Consider the following 18266-nt stretch of genomic DNA (forward strand, 5'->3'; position numbering starts at 1 on the left):
CTGTTTACAATCTGATTGGACTTAAATCCCGCATCTGAAGCGTGAGGCCCGCTTCTTTCAGAGGCCGGGTCTCCCCTCGCGGGCTGTCCAACAGCAAGGCCGGCGGCCCCCCACGTGCCACGTTTGCCCCGCTCAGGGTGGTTCCGGAGGCTTCTGGGGCAGATCCGGAGCAGACCGGGGTGGGGGGGGGGGGCAGGAGTGTGGCCCATCTCTGCGGTGGGGCTGGAATCAGTACCGCCCGGCCCTAGTCTGTCTCCTTGGGGCAAGAGTGGCTATACAAGCCATCCTTGTGGCTGAAAGGGGTCGCCTAGGCAAGGCCCCTCTCCATGCCCTTCCCTGCAGGCACACGTGTGATGCCTCCTGGCTGCAGCTGGTTGCCATGGCGACAGTGCCTGCAGGGGGACAGAAGGTGCCGGTTGGTACCTGTGAGGGGCAGGGTCACCCCAGAGCCGTGCCTGTGGGACGCTCCCACCCTCAACGACACAAGGGCCCCTGGAGTTTCCGTAGCCAGCAGCCCCCTTGGGCCCCATCGGTGACTGCACAGAGCGCACTCTGGCGTGCTGCTTCGTAACTTCCCGTCCTGGGAGATGGAACCCGGGAAGACGAAGAAAGTGACTTTCCCGGGCTCCGAGCACTCTGCAGGTGCCGAGGGTGGGGCCGCTCCTCTCGAATGACAGCCCGTCTGGAGGGAGGTGTCTTTCTCCTTTTTCCCTGTTTTTAACCCGAAGCTAATGGGTTTCCTGCTTCTCATGCGGACGGTGGCTGTCACTCTTGAAGGATCCATAGGTGCAACGCTTCATTATTCTTTCTAAGTAACTGTAATAGTTTGGGGGAAGTAACGAGACCTCGGTTGGTACTGCCTCTCTGGAGTGGCCGTCTGCACGCCTCCCGCCTCTGAAGCCTTGGTTTAGGTTGTGTTTTTCTCCCAGGTCACAAGTGGCTTAATTTGTGCCGGGTGGGCCTGGACTCTGGGTGACTTCCACGCAGGCATCGTGCGCGCCTCGCTCGCCAGGCGGGTCTGCTTCCCGTCCCAGGCAAAGGGATCGCCGCGGAGCGGCCGGGCCGCCACCCCCGTCCCGCGCGGTTCTCCTGAAGGCGCCAGGCACGGGTCCGGCCTCTCAGTGCTGAATTTTCTGGACCTTGAACAGAACATCTTCACTCTCCTCATGTCCCTGAGTCCACAGGGAAGGTTTGATTTAGTGAGCAGGTGCCCCGAGCTGAGCCAGAGGGGCAAGGGACCCCCACCACTGACAGGTGAGGTCGGGAGACCCAGGCCCCGTGCGCTTCTCTTGTCGGAATACATGGAGGGCCCAAATTCAGCGTGTTTTATGGGGTCTTTCCTCGGAAGTCACCTGCGGCTGCCCTGGCAGACACGGGCCACACGTCACACACCGTGCAGTTTTAGATGCTGGTTCAGGAGCGCCGGCCAAGAGAGCATCCCCTCTCCGACCACACAGGCCGTCCACAGACTGCAGGACACAGGGCTGTGGCCGCCCAGGGACCCGGAGGACGTGGACGTGTCCCATCGACACCTCCGTGAGAGCGGCCTGCCCCACCCCCGCTGCCTGTCTCCTCCTCAGAAGGGCAAACAGAGCTTGGGAGCCGCCCCGCTACCCGACAGCTGCTGGGGTGGTCACCGTCCAAGTGTCCGGTCCCGAGCACCGACCCCTCGTCTCTCACAGCTGGGGGCCTTCCCTCCGGTTTCGGAGGAAGCTTCCCAAACGCGGCCTGCTCAGCACTTGTCAGCGTTACTGGAAACAAGCCAGGAGCCACAGAAGTCAAGGTTCCAGAAACAGGTAGCTGCATGGGCCTCGCTTCGTGGCTCCCTAGTGGGCGTTTGTGACCACTGCCCCAAAGCTACAGGCAGGGGCAGCACGTGGGCGTCATCCCCGAGGAGCATCCATCGGGGCGGAGCCTTCCGGGGGACCCCGTGGAGCTGCAGTGCTCACGTGGCCCTCGCACACCAGTGAAGGGGCCAGAGTGCCCCGTCCCCTCTGCAAGAGGATACGTGTGAGCGCAGGTTGGAGAGGCACAGGCGCCCTCTCGAGTGGGACTCGTCACTGAGGTCGGGCCCCCGGTAGGACCCGCCAGTTGCGTCTGGGTCGCCCCAGCGCCCTGCCGCCCGGCCTGCGGTGGTGCCCCCGCGGCGCCCTGGCCGTCCTCATCGCGACCTCGGGGCTGCGGGAAGCCGTCCGGCTGCACCCCTGGGCATTTGTTTTCCGGGGCCGCCTTCCCGCCACGCCGCCCGAGAACAATGGTGTCTTTGTGCGGATGTGTGTGGCGCAGCTGCTCCACCCGAGGAGATCCAGGCGAGGGAGGCAGCAGCAGGTGGGTCTGTGGGCCACCCTTTCCTCCCCGGCGGTGTCGCGAGCGCTGATGGCCCGAGGGCCGGCGGCCGGGGAGGTGGCAGCTCCAGCCAGATCGGGGGAGCGGAGGTGGGGGGGCATAGGCGGCTCTGCTCTCCCTGAGCACCCCGGCAAGGTAGGGAACGTTCCAGCAGGTTCGCAAGGAGGCAGGAGGGCAGGTGACCTTCTGCCAGTACACGTGAGTCCCTAAGGCGGCAGGGCGCCCCTTGCCCACCCCATCGCCTGCTTGGCGGCACTCAGGTGGGTCTCTGGGCCCTGCCATTTGCACATCACTTTGATTGGTGTCATTCAAGCTGCATATTAACATTCCGCTCGTCACATCTGTGCAAAGTGAGGTGGCAATTAGAGAAGGCGGGCCTGGCACTCTGGGGAACGCCGTGCACCCACGTGAGCGTCACAGGCTACGAGGCCTTTCCGGTGAGTGCTGGCAGACGTCCCCGTGCCTGCGGTGTTCGGGGTGGACACTCCACCTTGCAGCCTCCGGGACTTGCCTGGCTCTGCCCAGAACGCCCTGGACCCACCTGCCCGCTCGTGCTGCCGCGCGGCGGCACGGGCCTCCCGCCTCCTACACTTTCTCGCCACACAGGGGGAGGGATCGGCCCGGTGGTGGGACGACAGGTACTTTGTCAGAAAGCAGAGGGGCCCGTCGATGAGCGCACGGCAGCGGTCAGCCACTCCCAGGTTCCACGGCACACTTGGGTCGTGAAGTGACACCCCAAGAGGAGGAGTCCAAATTCAGGGACTGTCCTCTCACAATAAAACTAGAGCGGCTGTCATAAAAGGAACGACGTCTGGTTTTTTCTGGTCGAGACAAGAACGGGGGTTTGAAGTCAACTGCAAAGCAAAGGGCCTCCATCACCGTGAAGGGCAAGAGCACCTTGAGTCGAGATGGACGGTCAGTCCGCGTCTGGAATTTCCTCAGACAGACCGAGTGCAAACACTTCCTGCATTTTTCCCCCTTCTCCTGGGAGAAGTCAGGGCTCTCAGCTCTGGGCACGTGCAGGCGGGTGCTGGGGAGCCAGGCTGAGCCCCCGTGGCTCTCCCACACGCTAAGTCCCCCGCACACGGGTGGTACCAATGCCCCTTCCCGGCCTCGCCAGAGCACCTCGCGGGACCATCTTGCCCGTGACTAGTGGGGGCCTGGCCGCAGCTCACCTCGCTTCCCCCCTCCTGAGGGCACCCCTCCCCGGCCTCTTAGGCCTCTTTCTGCGTCTGGACTTTTCTCTGGATGGTGCAGGGTGTGCTCTGGTGGCCCCAGTGTCGCCAGCACAGGTGCACGTGGCTCAGCCGGGACGGCCCACGGATGCCACGCTGGCCGGTATGGGGCGGGACTTGCTGCCCCTCTGGGTAGGGGCCGGTTTGCCCACCAGCCTCGGTGCTGGGCACTGCCTCACAGCAAGCGGACCCCGTCCTAATACCCAACTGACCTGGAACCGGGGCTTCAGAAATGCACAGAACATACGAGAGCAAATGGGTCCCCGCCCCCATTTTATTATGAAAGACGTCAAACCACAGACGAGTGTCCGCCGGGCACAGTGAGAACCCACACACCTGCCACCGAGACTGAGCAGGCCGTTCGTGGGCGTCATCACGTCCCCCGTCTCCACCTCCAGTGCATCTCAGAGTAAGTTGTAGGCATCGAGCCATCCGTGTAGCCCTAAAATCTCGGGTTCAGGACTCAATTAGGGTTGTCTCTTTGCAGTGGTTTTGTTTTAGAAAGAAATTTACAATGAAATACACAGACCTTCAGGTGCCTCTGACTCACACCCTGAGGGGGTGTCACCCCCCAGGTGTTTGCCCCTGTATCAGTTTTGCTCCTTCCAGAACCTTCTGTGAATGGAACCATAGTACACGGACCCTTGTCCAGAGTATTTTTCGTGTGCGTAAAGTTTCACAGATTCATCGAAATGAGACGAAAAAGAATGTGTGTAGGGGCGCCTGGGGGATCAGTGGGTTAAGTGTCTGCTGACTCTTGACTTGGGCTCAGGTCATGATCTCGGGGTTCCTGGGTTCAAGCCTGTGTTGGGCTCCGTGCTGACAGCACAGAGCCCGCCTGGGATTCTTTCCCTCTCTCTGCTCCTCCCCTGCTTGTGCACACATGCGTTCCCTCTCTCTCTCGAGGTAAATTAAACTTTTTTCTAAAAAGCATGTGCAACGTGCATTATGCCACGTAGCCTCTTGTGAAAGGCCGAGTGACAGCAGCCGGGAAGCTGTCAAGGTCTCACGTTTCCACGACAGGCCAACTCAGTGTCCACGGGCGCACAGAACAGCCGCCCCCACTGTGCCCACGCTGCTCACCGCCCTGGTCAGCTGGGTCCCAGCTACTGCCGTCACAGCCTGCGGTGGAGTTGCTGGCTGCCCCAGGCCGAGCCCTCACAGGGCTGACAGGAGACCCTTTCATTTAGAGCCCTTGTCGCCTGTACCCGCGTCTCCCCCAGGCCTCCCCGCTCATCTGGGGCAGACTGGGGCCCTCATGTCCGGGTCAGGCCATCTGGCCTCATACACTCTGTTCTGGTGAGGCGCTCTCCGGGAAGAACCCACAAAGCTCTGCTTCCGAGTTCCAAAGTACTGAACTGAAAAGGCTTCCACAGACCCACAGGCGGTGTGTGCTGAGTGTGGGGCCCGTGCCAGGTCTGTGCAGTGCCCCGCAGAGAGCCTGGCTTGGGGTGCTGTGGCCGTCCCACTGCCCTCTCTGACACGTGCCCCGGCCTGGGGGTGAGACGGGTCCCTGGGCCACACCACCCGTCCTGGTTGAAGCATCACTGAAGTTAAGCTGAGTTTGGAAAATACCTGGCTGTTGTTAACGTGGCCTTTTGTGTCCTTACTGTCATTCCAGGATGGGAGTCCCAGCTTCTGGAAACGGGATTCCTGGTAATCTTCCTGTGCCCTCTTTGGACTCTGTCTCGACTGCCCACAGGGACCCCCCCGTCCCAGATCGTCCTGTGGGGCTTTCGGTGGCTGATTTTCAGAATCATGCTTGGAGCGGTAAGCGGAACCTTCAGTGGCGAGGCTTCAGGAAGCGAGCCGCAAAGGAGCCACGCCTCACTGCCTGCTGGCTGGGCTGTGCCCGCGGGGCCCCTTCTGCTGCTTTCCGTGTTCGGGGGCCCGTTTCTGAGTCCTAGGAGTGCCCCCGGCCCCCCAGTCCTGTGCACAAGCACCTCCTGTGGGGCCTATCTCGACTCTGAGCCCGCTCCACAGGGAGACTCACGGGCAGAGTCCCTCCTGGGGCTTTCTGGAAGGTCTGAAATGTTTTACGTGGTTTAAATCAGGAAGGGTGGCAGCGGGTCAGGGACACACAGTCCCCTGTGACTGTCACCCCAGAGAAGCCGTGCAGAGTCCTTCGCGTGGGCACCTGGCTTGCTGGCCCCGGGGAGCGTCTCCCAAAAGCCAGGCGTGTTGGCGGCCGCCTCGCTCCGGCGCGGCCGCTCGATGCCGTGGCCCGCGTGCCGCCCGCCTGGTGTCCTCCTGGCTCGCGCCCTCCTGGGCCCTGGCGACCAGGGTTCCCCGGCCGCAGACTCCCACGGGGCCCGTGCAGGTGCGCGTCTGCTTCCGCTCCCCCTCCCGTCCCCCTCAGGTGTCTCGGGAACATCATCCGAACCTTCCAGTCAGGAGGGACTCGGTTCCTTTCGGCCTGACTGGCGTCCGCTCTCTTGGGCTTCTCACCCTCCGCCGATAAGACCTTGCTGCTTATGCCGGAGCACTGACTTCCTTTTCGTCGGGAGCCCTGGCCCTCAGCTGTGCTGAGCCACCTGTCCGCTTTGAGGTTTTGCAGGTGCGGGCGCGCACGAGCTCACAGAGAGCACACTTCTGCCGCACACCGCGGTGGCTCTGCCCGCGTCCCCTTCTGTCCAGACGGCCCGCCGTCTCCTGTCCCCCGCGCCCTGGCACCGGCCGTCTGGCCTGCCCTGCGCCCCTGGCAGGAGGCCCGTGTCACTCTCGGCCTGGGGCAGCACCCGTGTGTCCCATCCCTGACTTGGGCAGGCCCTGCCAGATCTCTGTGGGGCTGCTTTCCGTCCCTGTGCAATCGGCGAGTGTTCTGTGGCCGGGTCCCATAGAGTTCCGTGGCTGCCGCGTCGGCATCAGATGTCCTCCCCCCCTCCCGGCACCGGTCCGCCCCTCCGTGGCTGGCGTTAATTCGATGCCCTCCGTCCCCATTACCCGTCTGGCCTGTGGGAGCCTGTCTTCGTGCCCTGTCGCCTCAAATCCTGAGTGGCGCCAGCCTTTAACTGGGAGTCGGAGGTCCCTGAGCAGGACAGGCTGCCCCAGGTCCTTTCTTCCTGCCAGAAGTCCGTGCTCCCATGCTTCAGACGCCCTCCTGGGCACTCGAGCCCCTCATCCCCGTGTGACGACCGTCCGCGGTCTGGTTACTGCTGCGTCTGGGGCTGTGTGGCGGGTGGGGGCGGGGCACCAGCAGCAGCCGGAGTGCGGGAGGTGGACGCGGTTGGTGAGCAGCACCCAGGCTGCCAGCGAGGGGAGCCTCGGGGGCCCGCGACCCCCGGGCGGTGCGCGTCGCTGCAGGTCCCGGGAGCTGGCGCGCGGGGTGAGCGCGTGGCCAGACCCCGCCACAAAGACTCGTCCGGCGGTCAGACGGCGGGCCTGACGGTCGCGGCTCCTTTTCCTGACACACGGAAGTTATTTGCTGTGATTAGCGGGCGTGGTTGCGTGTCCGTCTGGGGCTTCAGTGTGGAGTTTTTCTTCAACTACTTTTCAGAATCCAAGGTGTTTGCTGTCCGAGTCCCTCACCGGGGACCGGCCTGGGACCGCAGGCTCCCGAGGCAGGAGAGCGGCGGGGGAGGGGCGCCGGGGGGCGGAGCGGCGCCCACGGAGCCTGACAGCGCTCCGGCGCCTCTCGCGGCATTTTGATTGACTGTTCGCCCCGGCTGGGTGAAGACTCCTCAGGGGCGCTAAAAGGGGTAATTACTCGATCGCGTCTGTGTTGGGTGCCGCTCCTCCTCCTCGGCTGGAGAGCGGCCGCGGGGAGAGGGCCGCACGGGCCTGCTGAGGGCTGAGCTGCGCCTGCTCACGACCGGCGCCGCGGACGCAGAAGCCACCCGGCCGCCGTCTGCTGCGGTCCCGGCGCGCTGGGCAGTGACCCTCCTGCACGCACGGCCCCCGGGCCTCCCGGGGGGGCCTCCCGGGCCCCCGAGGCGGGTCAGCGTGGCCTCCCCACCGTGGAGCAGGCTCTGCCTGGGAACAGCCGGAAACCGGGCCTGGCACGTGACGCATGCTGGACAGCAGACAGCGGGGGTGGGGGGCCAGTGGGACACGTGGCGGGTGCCTGGCCGTCTCCGAGGGGGCAGGGGCGGGCGGAGGGAGGCCCAGAGTTCCCTCGGCCCGCATCCTGCTAGAATTCGAGGGGCGAGGTGCAGAGAGGAGGACCTGGACACAGAAGGAGCCCCGAGAAGGACACGGCGCCCCTGCCGACCTGCAGAGGCGCGTGGCTCCCATCTAATCCCAACAGACAGATACTCACTGACGCGGCCGCCCCGGTGCCCGGTCCGAATAGTTGTATAAGTTGAGATCATCAAACCAAGTAAGAAGCGCCTTCCACGGAGAAAACTCCAGGCCCAGAAGAGACTTTACTGATCAGTCTGTAAAACGTTTAGGGAAGGACGCGAGTCCTGTCCACACGCATCCACGACACACAGGAACCCCTTCTGGGCTTATGTTTGTGAGGTCAGTGAGGCTGAGGACGTTTCAAGGAAAGGAAATTACACAGCCGTCTGTTCGAGGGCACCGGGAAACACTCTTGAATTATCAGCGAACGAACCCAGCAGCGCCTGAGCCGCATGATAGACGGGCTTTCCGCGGGATAGCGAGTGGACGTAAACGAACCGATGCAATTGACCAAATGACCAGGTAAGAAGCAAGTTGACAAATGCCGTGGTCATCTTAACTGACATAGGAGGAGAAGCATTAGAATTAAACACTCGTTCACAGCCGACGAATCCCTGGCGCCCTGAGAATAGGTGTCCTCCGCCCAATACGTGAGGCACCCACCCGATGCCGCGCTCACCTGAGGAGACCGCGCGTGTCTGCCGAGGCGGAGCGCGTGCCGGGCGCCCACTTATCCCGTCTACCTGGTGTCGTGCTGAAGATTGTAGCTCGCGCAGAAAAGCAAGGAAAGCAACAAAAGCCCTGAACGCGGGAAGGGAGGAAGTGAAGGCGCCCGTCTTCGCGGTGGAGGGGTCACGAGGTCCTCAGGACCAGCGTGTGCAGTTAGCCAGGTGTGGGATTCACGCTCAGGGCACACGGACCAGGCCAGCAGAAGCCGACAGGGAATGAATTTGTGGGGTCGTCACTGTCGTGCCGTCCGAGCTCCTGTCTCCCCGCCCGCAGCGCCCCGGGGGTCCCACAGAACCCCTCCCCAGCCACCCGCGAAGGAGCCGGGCCCAGTGGGGGTGTCGCCTGGAGCCCTGTGGGCAAGATGCCACAGCAGGAGCCGGTGACCCCCACAAGGCCTGGTGACAAAGGAACTCCTACCTTCCCCGAATCAACCTCTTCACATGCGTGGGGACCATCCCCGGAGCGGCGGGCACAGCGTGTGAAAACCTGAGGTACGAGCTCTCCCCAGAGCCCCCCAGTGCCTACGACTCGCCCACGGGGGGCGTTCCTCACGGTCTGCCGCTACCCAGACGTGGACACCCAGGGTGGCATCTGCCTGGACACCGTCAAGGACGTGTGGTCTGTGTGTGTGACATCAGGGCCACCCTGCTGTCCGTCCAGACCCTGCTAGGAGAATCCAGCACCCATAGCCCTTGAGCACACACGCTGTGTGTGAATAGCCTGGAGAAACCTCACAGCCTTTAAGAAGTACCTGCGAGAGGGGCGCCCGGGTGGCGCAGTCGGTTGAGCGTCCGACTCCGGCTCAGGTCCTGATCTCACAGTCTGTGAGTTCGAGCCCTGCGTCGGGCTCCATGCTGACGGATCAGGGCCTGGAGCCTGCTTCGGGTTCTGTGTGTCCCTCTCTCTGTGTCCCTCCCCCACTCTGTCCCTGTCTCCCAAAAGCAACAAACATTAAAAAAAATGTTTTTCAAAGATGTGTCTGCAAGAAACCTGCTCGAAGCTGGTCTCTCGCCAAGAACCCGGACTGTGTAGCCTCTCTCCTTGTGCTCTCTTTTTATCTTCTCCTTAGATCGTCTGCCCTTTCCTTCGTTTTTGTCTAGGACTCTGTATCTTAAGCTGTGGTGTCATTTTTGTTTCGTTTCTGTTTTTTAAATGAAGTCTCTGGTTGAGCCTTTATGAATACGTTAAATAAATACAGTGGTTTGTTTTTTACCCTCCTCCCCCCCCCCCCGAAAAAAAGAAAAGAAAAAGAAAATGTAAAATATGTCATTAATAACCTCCAAAACCATAAAATACTCGGGTAATTTTAACAGAAGTCTAACACTGTTCTCTGAAAGCTACCATCGTTGCTGAGAGAAATGAGAAAGGCTTAAAGAGACAGACACACTTGTGTGAGTCAGAAGCCTCAACACTGCTCAACTGTCCAGCTCTCCCCAGATCGATTTATAGATGCCATGCAACCCAAACGTAATTCTAGAAGGACTTTCTTTTTAGAAGTTGATGAACTGATTCTTAGATTTGTTTGGAAACGCCAAGGACCTAGAATACCCAGAAAATCTCGCATAAGAGGCACACCCCTTGTTCCAGGGTTTCCCAGGAGTCGCAGTTGGTGAGACGGGCAGTGGAGGCACAAGGACAGACAGCCGAACCCTTAGGAGGGTCAGCGAATCCGGAAATAGCCCCACACCAAAATCCCTGTGACGCACGCTTTGGACAACTGACCGAGTCAGTGCCACCAAGAAAGACAAGATGCTTCTTTGATGTGCAGCGCTCAGGCCTCTGGTTACCCACAGAGGCCGTGAGCCCCAGCCCGCCACTGCGCGCGGGAATTCGTTCGAGGCAGGTTCCAAACGTGAAAGTGGAAATCTCAACACTTCTTGAAGGTAACGGATGTTTTTGAATCAGAATCTTCTCTTCCCGACAGACACGAGCGATAGACAGCACCCACAATTCCTCTGCCCCACACGGGGAGCCCGTGTCTGGGCCCATAAAGGACGCAAGAAACCCAGCGGTCACGACGATCGGCGTGAAAGGGGGAAGCTTTAGCAGATACCCTTGCAAACACTTGAAAACTGCCCGGCTTTCCCAGCCGTTAGGGAAATGCCTGCCAGTCCACGCGCAAGGGGATGGCGTGTGTGCCCACAGGACCTGCTGAACCCACAGAGGGCAGGACCACACTGCAGCGAGTGTCCTGGCTTGGGCCGCACCGATCACCGCAGACCGAGTGGCTCGAGCGGTGCTTCCTTCCTCCCGGCATGAGGCCGGCGGTGTCCCAGCGCCTCCCATCCCCAGTGAGGACTCTTCCCGTGTCCTCATAGGGGTGCAGGGGGACAGCAGCCCCGGTGTCTCTGATGGGTGCACTCGTCCGGTATGCTCAGGACCCTGCCCCCATGGCCCCACGGACACTTAATTACTTCCTCAGTCTAAATGCAGCTGCGGGGAGGGCCTGGGGAGGACACGGCACCGGCCCTTCATGGCAGGGGAGCGAACCAGAGAGGGACTGGCCTGTGGTGCTCTCCTGCGGTCGTGAGAAATGGTGCGCAGTTCACGGAAGCCACGACGCAGTTACCTGCAAAGGTAACCTACTCCACCCCGTCATGCTTCTGTCCTCAGGATGCCTGGGAATGCACTCCCCAAAACCCTCCCCCGGCACCAGGAGCTGGAGACCAACCTCGGTCCATCGGCAAGAAGATGGGGACCAACCGAGCTAAGTCCCCGGAATGCAAGGCACCCGGCACAACAGGGGCGCGAGTCCCGACACTCAGCAGACCCGGTGACCTCGCAGATGGCGCGTCAGGCTCCTCGTGCGGGGGCTTCCGGAACCGGTGGGGCCAGCGTGTGGCCAGGATCCGGGGTGGGGACTGACTGGGGGGGCATACTGGAACGTGGGGGGCCGGGGAAGGGTCCCCCGTGCTGGCGGGGGAGGCACCCAGGCGTGCCCGTGCACAAAGCTCCTTGGCCACACGCTTCGGGCCTGGATGTAAATCATTTTTTTAAACCTGACGAGGCAAGCCGCCGGGGGCCTCCAGGGAGGTGGCCGATCGGCCCCTGTGTCACACAGACAGCTATCTCTGTGGGCAGAGCTGGAGACCGGCACGCTAGCAGGTTTTCCTGGGGCTTCTCTGTCGCGCAGCAGAGAAGACCGCGTGCCCGCGAGCCCTGGAAAGATGGTCAGCCTGGCCGGATCTGCCGCCTGAGCTAGAGCCACGCGACGCAGCCTCCTGGCCAGGCTCCCCGCGCCAGCTGCGGGGACGGCGGGCGGCCACGTGGCACGACCACCCCGTCGGACTCCCTCCCTTGGGGCAGAGGCGCGGGTGTACCCTCCCGGTAGAGTGGCACAGGCCCACCCGGTGCTTCTCCGGAAGAGTCAGGAGCCCTTCTCCCAGGTTTCAACTCAGTCTTCGGCTTTAAAGGCACAGATTCCAAACACATTAGTGGGGAGAGGCTTTCCATCTGCAGAAAATGGCAAACGGCGTGGGTGTCTGAGTCAGTGTTTAATAGGTTGCCTTTCATCATGCTTTAAAAAAGTTTTCGCTTTGTTCTCAAGTCTCAACTTCTGTAAAGACAGACACAGGTACGTGTGTCTGTGGCTGAGTCGGCGCTGGCCGGGTTCGTCCTGGAGACGCTGCCTGTCACCGAAGCCTGAGCCCTTTGCTCCTGGAGCTTCCGCTCCCCGCGTCGGACCACACGGTGGCTTCTCCACAGGCCTTGGCGCCACAGCTGTCCCTGATCGGTCCTGGGCCGGCCGGACGGCCTGCGCCGGGCCGAAGGCCGAGGTCTCAGGTGCCCCGAGTTCTGGGAGCCGAGGCAGAATCCCTGCCGCCGGGGACTCTTCGCGCTGGATGGCACCAGGGGGAGGCACGCGCTTGGCCTCGGCCTGGACGACCGGACAACCGAAAGCATCTCCTTCGCGTACCTCCCTCCCCGCCGCCTCCCTGCGCGTGCGGGAGGCCTGGGTGCGCAGGCGGGCGGAGGCTCTTTGCGGCCCCTCCTCCGTGAGAACCTGCCTCGACGTGAGCGGTGTGGTCGCTGGCCCACGAGGAGGAGCGTGTGCACGCCGGGCCGCGGGGGTCAGGAGTCGGTCTGACGACCGTTAGATTTCACTGCCGGGATGCGGCTGCTCCTCCTGGCTCTCGTTTTGTCAGCGCGCCTTTTATTTTTCCACATATTCTTTCCGTAGTCCCTCCGACACCCTGTGCTAAATTATTTCATTACTGGTTCACCTTGTGGGAGTTTCATAAAAAACTTCCCAACTTCTTACCGACCAAATGCGGCCGAAACAAGCCACTTGCATCGGGAGCCGTGTCTCTGCGGTGGCCCGCGCGGGTCGTTGGCAGGTTCGCCGAGCGCAGGGTGCGGCAGGAGGGGAGGCCGGGCGCCGGAGCCCCCAGGCACCTCTCGGAGGCTGGCAAGGCACGAACTTTGCTGTTCTGTACGTGCAGGTGACCCCCCAGGGACCTGAAGGAGAGAGATGCCAGCGTGTTTCCCACGGGCCGTCCTGAGCAGGTGCCTGACGACCGAGCACCGGTGCCTCTCACGCTGTGCTCCCGCTCGTGGCTGTGTCTCACAGCAGCTGTGGCACCCGAGGTGGGACCCTTCCGGTGCTCGTCGTGGGCAGACTGCCCTGCTATCCTGTTAACACAAGAGAAAAAGCCGTATGTTAGCCACCAGAGCGAGGCCTGGGGTCCTGCATTTTTCAGGTCACTTTGGCAGACCCGGGGGCCACGGCCAGGCTGCGATCATCGGTACTGGGAGAAGACGCTTTGCTCAGACGCAGTACGAGTCACCTGGGATGAACTCGACAGCGTAGACGGAACAGAACGGACGCATTCCTTCCCAAATGCAGCTTCCCAAAGCTGAGGGGGAACGGGAGACCTAAACGGGTCTGTGTCTATTAAATACACGGAATGCGTCACCAGAACCCGTTCCAGGGAGAAAAGCGTGGACCCAGATGGCTTCCCTGGTGGAATCTACCAGACGCTTCAGGAAGAAACGATGGCAGGCTCTCTTGGAAAGCAGGGGGGGTGGGGGGACACTTCCCAGGTTGTTTTACATGACTGAAACAATCAAACAAAGCCTGATGAGGATATCACAGAAAGGAACAAAAGAGACCAGTACCCCCAGGAGCAAAGACCCAGAAACCCTTAGCGAAACACCCGTCAGTTTGATTCGGGCAATGACAACGCCTGGTTTCTCTCAGGAACGCGGGGTGGTTTAACATTTGAAAATCAACGGACACGGTTCCCTACAGTAACAGCGTAAAGCAGCAGCTGTGAGAAAAGCACGCGACACAGACTGACACTGGCTCGTGGCAGCGGGGGGACGTCCTGGGGGGACAGCGTCTGAGACCGGGCCACCGGTCCTTGCTCGAGAGGGACGGGAGCCTTCACACCCAGCTAGCGTCTCTTCTCGCCGCCGCTCTCAGCGTCACGTTGGAAGTCTTGGTGCAGGAAGACGGGAAAAAGAAAAGGCATAAAGACTGGAAGAAAAGAAAGGAGGTGTTGTTCACACCCCTTGATTCAACAGGCTGAAAACCCAGTGGAATCTAAAAACCAACTAGCAAAATGAACACGTGAACTCAGTGAGGACGCGGGAAGCAAGGTCCGTGCGAAGCCCAAGTCGTATTCCGCGTACTAGGAAGAGACCGTTAGAAAAGCAAGTTGTGAAAATACCGTCTACAGCTGCGTCAAGCAAACCTCCAATACGTGGTCACGAACCCGATGGAAGATGCCTCAGACGTGTGTGTGGCAGGTGCAGGGTGTCAGTGGCGGGTGACGTGCCCTCGGACCCGCGCTCACAGGTCAGAAGACTGCTTCACCCGAATGTGTGTGCAGATTCAGGGCATTTCCTGTCAAAGTCCCACTGGGCTTTCTGGAGAGGTTAACATGCTGATTGTAAGTTTTATATGTAAATAAAGAGAATCTTGAAAAAGAAAAACAAAGCTGGGACACCTGCTTCCTGACTTTACAGCTTAATTTAAAACTGAAGCGTGGTATTGTCTAAGCTAGAAAAGTGCACCCAGCGAAGAGGGTCCCGAAATGGACCACATCTCTCCCATTCGGCTGATATTCAGCCAGGGTACGGAGTCAAGTCAATGGAAAAAGGAAAGCCCCTCTTTACAAAAGGTGCTGAAGTCACGGGAAATCTGCAGAGGAATGAAAGTGAGCTTGGACAGGATTTCGTTTGCACCAGACCCTACTCTGAGGTGGACCACGGACCCAAATTTAAGAGCGACGCTGGCAAATTCCTAGAAGGGCACACGGAGGAGTACCTCTCGGGAACGTGCCCGCACAGGTGCAGTCGACCGATTTCCAACCCAGTCACTCCCTGGGGCAACCCCAGAATTTGTTTTGCAAGCATAAAAGCCAGGAAAACAAAGCTTTCCGGAGATAACACAGTTATCTTGGGGAAGGCATAGACTGCTCCGATGGCACAAAAAAACAGTAACCATTAAAAAAACTTTTTTGCTACATGTACTTGACTGATATGAAAAATCTCCATCGGCACAACCACACGAAGAAAACGAATAGGTAAGCGACAGACTAGGAAAAACATCTGCAGCGTGTACAGGCCCAAGCAACAATTCACCCACAGAATACGCAAACCACGGGAGAAACGCAGGCACGCGGCTCGAACACGCTGGGAGGAAGCAGATCTGAGAACGGCCGGGAGCCCGGGAAGCGGGGCCCGGAGCGCCCCCCGCACTGCCCGCTACTTCGGGTCAGGGATGCAGCCTCGTGGCACAGCCGTTAGCAGGTCCCACCCGGCGAGACGCGCACCTGCCCCCGCGAGCCAGCCTTCCTCTCCTGCGCCGTGCCGCGACAGGGGACGACCTGCGTCCACACGGAGGCCCGCACACGCCCGCACGCCGCAGGTCAGCCCTGTTCAGAACGGCCAGACCCGGGAACAACCCAGGGTCCGTCAACAGGGGTCAACGGCGGTGCGCTCCTATGAGGGGCCACGCTCCGCCGTAAAAGGGAGCCCACTCCAAAGGCGGCAACACGGATAAACCCCACAACGCGCGGAGCACAGCCTGCTAAGTCCGCGGGGGTGAGATCCCGGGGAGGCCGAGCCGGCGCCGGCCGCCGTTCCGTCCAGGCGGGCGGGGCCCGGACCAGCTTGGAAAGGGGTCCCAGAGAACGTTCTCCGGGATGGACATCCGCTTCCTATTTGAGGTGGGGGTACCTCATTGTGTGCCATCATCAGAACACACTGAACTTGAGACTTCGGATGTGTTTCGTTCCATGTAAGTCGTGGCTTCCACCCTCTGACTTGAGGGTATCGTGGGGTTTTACACACGGCCCCTGCGGCGAGATGCGGCCCCGATACACTCCGCACACCCGGGGACGATGAGCGAGTCCAGCGTAACCGCGCAGCCACCCCCGGCCCTAGGGGACCCCCGCCGCAGAGAGCGAGGGTGGCCCCCAGACTCGTCCACGGAAGCCACGTGTGGGGCGCGGGGTCGGGAGTAAGCAGGGGCCGCTCTCCACGTCCAGACCTGTGCACGGCTGTGACACTCGCTGGCAGGGGGACAGCAGCTTCCCGTGAGTACGTGGAGTGCACGTGTCCGGATCTCCTCTGGAGCCGAGCGGCCTGCCGCCGCCTCCGTGTCCCAACCGCACCTGGGCCTCTTCCTCCCGAGGCTCCGTCACTTCTGTGGCTCCGTCACTTCTGTGGGAGGGAACGTTCTCAGCTGAGAGGAGGCCACAACTGGGCAGCTCCTCCATTTGCATTTGGATTGCTTCTCTCCCACCCTCCCCCCCCCCCCAGGGCCAGTGGCTGCCCTGAGGGAGCAAACCGGAATCATCCAGACCTCCAAGTTGGGGGGGGGGGGTTGGAGCAGGGAGCTTCTGAGCTGGAGGAGGAGAGAGACTTTGAAGTCTGGCCCTCCTTGGAGTCAGAGGCCTCCAGTAAGACCACGTCAAATGTAATTAAATGGGGTGCAGCGCGCCGCCGCATGACGGCCGAGCCCAAGCCGATGTCGCCAGTTCCTCGACACCGCGTCCTGGGATCCCCGCTCGCTCGGAAAGGAGAGCAGTTATTCCCACCTGCTCCAGGGAATTAATGCGGGCGGAAGAAGGAGTTTTCCCCTGAGGCTGCACTGTCCTTCCCAAGAGCGCCTAGGGGGCCAGATCTCAGACTCCGGCTCAAGAGGCGCCGTGGGGGTTTCTGGAAAGTGCTTTCTGCGGTATTCTGACCTCTGGTCCCAGCTTCAGCCCCAGCTCGTGGCCCTGTGCTTGGCCCCTCGGCCCCTCTCTGCGTCCGTCTCCAGACGCTCGCCTCCGAACGACCCAGGGCCTGACGGGCATCGAGTCCTACAGCTCACGGGGCCCGTGGTGTTCCCTTGCGTTGTGTGCAGCCCGTCCCACAGCCTGCCGCAGGAGGACCCCACGCGGAGGCCCGGCCGTTCTCCGAGACCTCTCGGGCCCAGGGGGCAGGGCGGAGGGAAAGCGGCGTCAGTCCCCCACCCCCGGGTTTCAGGCCAGCGCCAGCTCACTGGATTCAGCGGGTGGTCTCTGTGTAACTGTCCCTTGGTCTTGGAGGGTGCTGGCGGGGCCCTGCGGGCGTGGAGACGGGGCAGTCCCGAGAGGCCCCGCCGTGTGCCTGAGCCCCCAGCACCACGTAGGGGGCACATGACTGTGAACCCCAAACGCACCCGAGACACAGAGATCCCCCCACCTCGCCTGCTGAGGGGCGCACGGGGTCCTGCGGGCCCAGCTCCGCCCCCAGAGGAGAGGGGTGGCGGAAGCCCGAGTGGCCTCCCAGACCACCAGGCTGCCCTCGGGAGGGGCAGTGCCTCCTCCCGAACCCACAACCTCGTTAGTATGGGTGGCCCCAGGGTCACCGAGGCCTCTCCCGAGGGAAGGAGCCGGCGTGGCCCCTGTGTGTGCAGGTGGAGGCAGTGGCCCGTCGGTGAGAGAGTGGGGTGCCACGTGCGCGCAGGATGAGGCTGCCGCAGAGGGCTCCCCGGGTGTGGGCGCCCCCTGGAGGAGGCGGCCCACTGCCTGGGTGCAGCTCAGGCCCGGGGGAGGGGGGGCCCCTTCTGGCCCTCGGGTAGGAGTGAAGGCCGCAGCATGGAGAAGCCCATGTCCTTCCTGTGGGAAGGCCTTGCACCTGGCCTCTCCAGACAGGGGGTTCAGAAGCACGTTCTCAGGCCTTTGACCGTCCGGAGAGGCCCATCTGCATCCCGGGTGCCTCCCTTCGTGCCCCTGCCTCCTCCTGACTCCAGAGAGCGAGCCCGGAATGTTCTTGTGCCTTGCACTCTCCCTTCCCTGGAGAGCAGGGGTGGACGGCTGTGGGTCACTCGGCTCTCTTTGGATCTGGCCTGGCACTGGCTTGTCTGAGCCTTTTTTTTTTCCCCAGAATTAATTTGGGGCTGAAAAAGGCTGACAGAAGTCTTTGTTCCTTTGACGCTCACTCAGGAAGGAAAAAATCCGTGGAAAATCTGACATCTGCACTATAGGGAGAAGTCAGCGGATGAGGAGGAATATAATTATTCTCTGCTCCCGGAAGAATGTTTCAGATTTTTAAGTGTCTCATATCAACTTAGAATTTGAATGACATTTTAATTATTTTGTTTTTTTCTTCTTTGCCTGGTTTGAATCTCCAAAGAGACCCGCTCTTGGATTCCAAGGGGTGCGGGGAGCAGAGCTGTGCTCACGGGGCTGTCGCGTGACGGCGGCTGCTCTCCTGCCCCGCGAGCAGGCACGTGATCACCGGGAGCTCGTGGCCGTCCGCGTCACCGGGACAGGTTCGCTCGGGTCTGGCAAGCAGGCACGCGAGACTTCTCAGAACTCGGTTTTCCTGTGGACACAAATGTGCCACAGAGCTCTG

The 18266-nt window shown here is 61.4% G+C and overlaps 1 protein-coding gene across 6 annotated transcripts in view; it reads left to right on the forward strand.

The window, feature by feature from the left end:
• LMF1 (lipase maturation factor 1) overlaps positions 1-18266 on the forward strand; it is an 85646-nt gene that overhangs the window by 41719 nt on the left and 25661 nt on the right. For 3 of the 6 annotated variants that reach the window (XM_045461819.1, XM_045461821.1, XM_045461822.1), the window contains one exon: positions 5203-5351. The exons of the other annotated variants lie outside the window; for them this stretch is intronic. In XM_045461819.1, coding sequence (XP_045317775.1) covers positions 5203-5351 — 149 coding nt within the window. The remainder of the gene's footprint in view (positions 1-5202; positions 5352-18266) is intronic. 6 annotated transcript variants of the gene reach the window in all.

This window comes from Leopardus geoffroyi, chromosome E3, assembly GCF_018350155.1.
Source record: "Leopardus geoffroyi isolate Oge1 chromosome E3, O.geoffroyi_Oge1_pat1.0, whole genome shotgun sequence".
Classification (NCBI taxonomy): Eukaryota; Metazoa; Chordata; class Mammalia; order Carnivora; family Felidae; genus Leopardus; species Leopardus geoffroyi.